The sequence below is a fragment of the Vigna angularis genome, chromosome 7 (assembly GCF_016808095.1).
Source record: "Vigna angularis cultivar LongXiaoDou No.4 chromosome 7, ASM1680809v1, whole genome shotgun sequence".
NCBI lineage: Eukaryota > Viridiplantae > Streptophyta > Magnoliopsida > Fabales > Fabaceae > Vigna > Vigna angularis.
Genome location: NC_068976.1, coordinates 29,988,745 through 29,994,402, shown reverse-complemented (window position 1 = coordinate 29,994,402; position 5,658 = coordinate 29,988,745). Strand labels below are relative to the sequence as shown.

Below are 5,658 nucleotides of genomic sequence, written 5' to 3'. Positions count from 1 at the left end.
AAACCTTTAGTATAAATTAAAATAAAATAAAAAATATAGATTAACGTATATGTACGTGTACCATACAGACTGGGCAGTCCGAGAGCAGCGCTGGCATCAACTTAACTGTCAGCGTTTTTTCAATCTTTTTTACTCCTCTGATAGCATTGTCGGGCAGCTTGCATAAATACTCACTACACGCTGTGCGACTCGACCGTTCATCCTTCCACTCGGGTGAGTAATGACTGTGTACCGAAAGGACCGGACGGCTACACAAGACTGGCCGATTGGTGAACTGGGCCGTGATTAACTTTTCACTAATCCCAAGTCCATGGCGAAAACTATAAATATAGGTCAGAGGTGAGTGGTAGATAGGTTGCATTTACTGCACATTCATTACTATTCCATTGAATCGTCAAACGGTTCATGTACTGACTTTTACATCGGAGGATCTTTGAAGGTTCTCTCCCGGACGGAAGAGTGGACAACAAAGTTTGGAGCAAGACCGGACGACTAAAAGACAAATTGTGGAGGAACTTGGTGTCTCAGTCCCAATAACCGAAACAATATGAATTAAAATGAGTTAAGAAGATTGATGCAAAAATTAAGCAAATAAAAGTTTAGTGAGAGGATTAAACTTAAAGAATATGCAAGTAATCAAGGATTAAAAAAATTGGAAAAAATGAAGGGATAGAAGGTCAATTATTTCATTGTGATTGTTCCCAGTGTATAACATGCGTACTTCATACTATTGATGGTTACATAACGTGCTATGGTAGGAGCACATGCATTATTATTATTATGCAATTACAAAGTCCAAGTGAGAGAAAGTGAGAGAGAGAGTGAGAGAGAAAGAGAGAGAAACTTGGTAGAGATAAGATGGGATGTACTTCAGTACTCAGAAGCCCCAAGAAAGAAGAACAAGAGGTACCAGATGCTATCAATTCTTTATTACCAAATTCTAACCAATCTTACAGCTATGAAGATTTCAATATTTTGGACGAAATGGAAGGGGTCTTCAACTCCAAAGAGGAACAAAACTTACTGCAACAAGACTCTTCGAGTGGCGAATTCCATTGGGATTTCATGGAATGGGAGGAATTTGCTCGCATTGAAGAGGAAGGAGAAGACGAAAACGAAGGAAAAGAGCAGGTAACAGAGAGCATGAGGCAGTACCCTTTTGAAGAGAAGCAGATAAAGAGAGAAAACATTGTTGGGTTTTGGGAAATGGATGATGAGAAGATGATGGCTTTGAACTTGAACTTGAACTATCAAGAGGTTTTGGATGCATGGTCTAACCGAGGCTCTCTTTGGGCTGATGACTGTTCTCTTTCCTTGGAAACCAACAATGCTTACTATGTTAGTATTTACCATCCATTTCTTCCTCTATCATATTCTATCTGCTTACTCAAATGCATCTCTGCAATTAATAAGTTGCATATCTTCAATTCTTTTAGTGTCTGATATATATGAACTGGTTTTTGGAAGATTTGTTGATATGCAGTGATTGAAATTCTTTTGGGTACTCATAGTTTTACTTTATTCTAGTAATTAACAGAGAGTTTTAGGGTATGTCTATTTTTGGATAAGTCCAACGTTATAGTTTTGCTATCTAGAATAGATATTTTCGTTCAGTTTGTGTTTGGTAATATATAGATATATACATAGAGAGAGTAGCCATGAATGATATAATTGTTGTTTAGAATGGAGAAGTGCCAGTGTTGGAAGAAGAGAGAGCGAGAAGGGAAGCAAGTGTTCTTAGATACAAAGAGAAACGTCAGAACAGATTGTTCTCAAAGAAGATAAGATACCAAGTTCGGAAACTAAACGCTGATAAAAGACCAAGAATCAAGGTTTCACTTTTGAATTTTGTGTTTTTTTTTTGGTTTTGCAGTATGCTCATTTTGTTTGTTTTGTTATGAAAGCAGCTTTTCCGATATTTTTGTTGTAGGGTCGCTTTGTGAAGAGACACTGAAGTTGCTCCGAAAAGATCTCAAACTGAAAATATCTTCCAAAATATCTAAGCCCACTGTACATTTATTTTCAACTTCAAACATTGTTTCTTGTATTTATCCATTCAAATTATCTCTCTCACATCCTACACAACTTCTACACATAAACAAAAAATAAAAAAATCAAGCACCCTGATTCTAATTTCAATATAAAATTCATTCCATGTTTCAAATATATAAAAAAGAAAAACAATTTTGGAGTTTTATGTGTCTTCAGGTCCAGGCTTGTTATTAACTGTTAATTTGATATACTCTTTTTCATCTGACTTTAGTATTTTGATCTTATCTGTAGAAAATATTGTAAATTTTAATCTTTATATGAACAACTTTGGAAGACAACGAAGACAGAGATCAAATTACATTAAATATATTAGTTTAACCACTAAACTTTATAGTTTTTTTGTAACCGTCAAAGTAATAAAACAGGATTAGTTTAATGATTAAACCTTAACATCTCTTGTTCTTGTCTTTCTCCTTTACCTATTTCCGAGGTGTGTGATCTATGGTTGTCGTTGATCATCTGATATATTTATCCCAACTTTCAAATGGATATACCCATCAGTTTTCAAAACGAGAATAATAGAAAACACTAAGAAAAGAGAAAAAAAGTTATGGTGGATCTACCACCGTCTTCCTCTTTTTCATTTTATTTTTTTTGAAAAGTGTTTTATGATTTGGCATGATTTGATTTGGTTCAAAAGTGGTTTAAAGATTCGATTCTCAAATCATATAATATTCCACAAGAACTTCATACTACTAAAATTAATCTTCTTTTTATTAGTTTCTTTACAATTCTCTCTTTTAGGGTAATTAACCTACTTAAGTAAACGTTGAGCACTAATGATAGCATTTTTTCTTTGCCAATTTAGTTGCTTGATGAACTTTTCAGCCATGTTTGTACCTTAAGCATGTAAGCATGACATATCTCGCAAGTGAAATAGAAAAAAGGGTATACTTTTTTTTTTCTTTTAAATTATGTTAGTTGGAGATATTTTCATGTTACTTTCCAAATGTTGACCTGTTCAAAGTACAATTGTGACAGTGATTATAGATTCCTTCTCTGTTAAAGTATGACTGACAAAGAAATTGTTAGGAATTTCACTATGTGTGAATATCTCATATTAGTGAATTATATTTTCCTCTTTTTGGGAAAAAGTGTTTTCGCCTTTTTAAGTCATAATATTTATTAATTTTTGTATGTCAGAAACCAGTTAGGGAAGTTTTTCTCTTTTTTTTTCTCATATTAACGTACCAAATATAACCACTTAATATTGTATAAGTAATTTCAATAAATTCAAATCCATACCATGGAAAAAATTAAAGTTCTTATCATGTCTTTAACCAATTGTTCAAACCCACGTACACAACCAAAGAAGAATCAAGAGTCAATGATTCCAGTTGAAAAATATATTAAATTTCATCTTTTACTGGTTTACAAGAAAGAAAAATAAAATAAAAAGGAAGTGACATGGTTGGTATTAAAAAGAGAGAAAAGTTATTAAATGACTGAACTTTTGTAGTAAAAAGTGGGAAGGGACAAATATAAGTAATTATCTTGTCCATATAATTAATTATATAATATTTTAAATATAGTTGTTTAATGGATTATAAATATTTACTAGAGCATAAATATCTTTAGACGTCTATTATTTTGGTTTTTTTATGTTTAATCCGTATCGGACGTCTATATGGGTGACATTGATGGGACGTCTGACCTGTTTAGTCGGACGTTTATATGAACGTTCGACTTGTGCAGGGGTCAGACGTTTATATAGATGTCCGACTAAACAGGTTGGACGTCTAAGTTCTTGAAACGAGTTTGGCCTCTGTAATTATTTGGATGTCTCTGTATACACTGACATACGTCTATAGACATCCGATGTGGCATTAACATACATCTAGAGGATATTTTTTTTAAGAAATTTTATTTATTTTTGCAATAAAACCACACCTGAAAAGCAGAAAATTGTCCTAGAACATTATAATATTATATATCAACTCGTTTGAAGTTAACAAAGTACTAAAAAATAATCCAAAACCTAAACTATCAAAAGTTAAAGTTAAACTAAATCTAAATATGTTGAACTACAATAATAAATCTTCTTATCTAAGTCCATCTTTGCAGAAGATAAGCTGTCCACTTTTGTCTTATCTTCTTAATTGCGTCCTCTGGTATAGCAGATGTACTCTTGAAGCGCTGTAAAATGAAGAAAGATGCATTATGTACCTATCTTACAACAAAGTTAAGTTGTTAGAAACTAAGAATCTAAATAAGTTAAGCATCATTACCTCATTCCAGTCATCTGTAATGACAACTCAAATGATGGTATTAATCCAAGGCATGACATAGTAGCCACATTCCCATGAATCTAGTTGCTTGAGTCATAGATGAAGATGATGACCTGGCTGAAGCGGAGGATGATCCTCTAGCAAAGCTCATGAAAAAATTACCCAGGTTGAACAAAGGACCAGTAAAAGCGTACTGGGATAATAGAGTATTTGGCATTCCCCCATGTCCTAGTATATATCACATTCAATGATGCACTAGAGATCATTGGGGAGACAGGATGTTGAATATTTCCATCCTTCAATTATAGTGTATGTAAGATAGTTAATTTTGTCTTCCATATTAAACTTATTTACATTCTTACTTTCTAACAACTTAACTTTGTTGTTTTAGGTACATGGACACAGTCATTGTGGACCAAGGTCGGTCTTCCATGTACGGATTTGTTGAACCTCAGACCATCCAATCTTTTGGTAACACAACTGAGAGCAAACAAAAGTATTTGTAAACATGGATGGCTGAGTCAAAGAGAGACATATACTTTGTGCCATACATTGATGGGTATGGGTTGCTTGATGTAAAATTTCATTAAAGTTTTCTTAATTAGTTTACTAACTATTTATGAATCATGATAGGTCTCATTTGCAACTGATGTTAATCATTCCCAAACAATGTAAAATTGTATGGTTTTGTTCGCTGCACAGGAAGATGAAAAATGACTTGAGAAACATGCTTCAAGGGTAAGTGTTTCTCTTTTTATGTTTCAAATTCATTTTGACCTTCGCATTTTTATGATAAATATAGTTATATTAATATTACCTTGTGTTTTCAATGTAAATAGAATAATGGGTAAAAACCGAGGTCAGCTAGTATCCGTCCTGTATCCAAAAGTTGTAAGTCATTTATATTTCTAATTTATTTTACTAGTTATTGAATGATCTAAATGCTTGACTATTTAGTTTTATCATTTTAGTATAACATGCTCATATTGAATGATCTAAATGCTTGTGGAGACGTATGAACTGAACATAAAAATTTCAAAGTTATCAATAAATATTTTTAAATTTAACATACAAAGAATAATAATAAAAATATTATATCTGTGGTGTAGCAATGTGTGACATGATCAATGCTTTAGGCCAGACTACAAATGTTCATATGGCCTCCCCCACAAAATGAATTTCTGAAGTGGGTACAGGCACCTGAGTCTGGGGATCTCGAACCTCGTCAATTGTCACACGCACGTGGTGGGGTAATAGGGGAACACCATGAATAGTCTACCCTCCCTGAAGTACTCGTCCAACAACTACAATGCATGGGGGATCCCCATCAACCAACATCTCATACTGACCACTCTACTCAATAGGCTCTACAACAGAG

The 5,658-nt window shown here is 33.4% G+C and overlaps 1 protein-coding gene across 1 annotated transcript; it reads left to right on the top strand.

The window, feature by feature from the left end:
- The first annotated feature begins 791 nt into the window (after positions 1-791).
- LOC108337840 (zinc finger protein CONSTANS-LIKE 7) lies at positions 792-2,047 on the top strand. Its single transcript, XM_017574443.2, has 3 exons — positions 792-1,338; positions 1,683-1,832; positions 1,931-2,047. The coding sequence occupies exons 1-3, from the start codon at positions 859-861 to the stop codon at positions 1,952-1,954; spliced, it is 654 nt and encodes a 217-aa protein (XP_017429932.1). The 5' UTR covers positions 792-858; the 3' UTR covers positions 1,955-2,047.
- Positions 2,048-5,658: the final 3,611 nt, after the last annotated feature.

Excerpts from the sequence above, each read along its gene's own strand:
- LOC108337840 (XM_017574443.2), top strand. The coding sequence starts at position 859 with ATGGGATGTACTTCAGTACTCAGAAGCCCCAAGAAAGAAGAACAAGAG. Across the intron at positions 1,339-1,682 it reads AAACCAACAATGCTTACTAT|AATGGAGAAGTGCCAGTGTT; the intron begins GTTAGTATTTAC and ends ATTGTTGTTTAG. Across the intron at positions 1,833-1,930 it reads ATAAAAGACCAAGAATCAAG|GGTCGCTTTGTGAAGAGACA; the intron begins GTTTCACTTTTG and ends TTTTTGTTGTAG.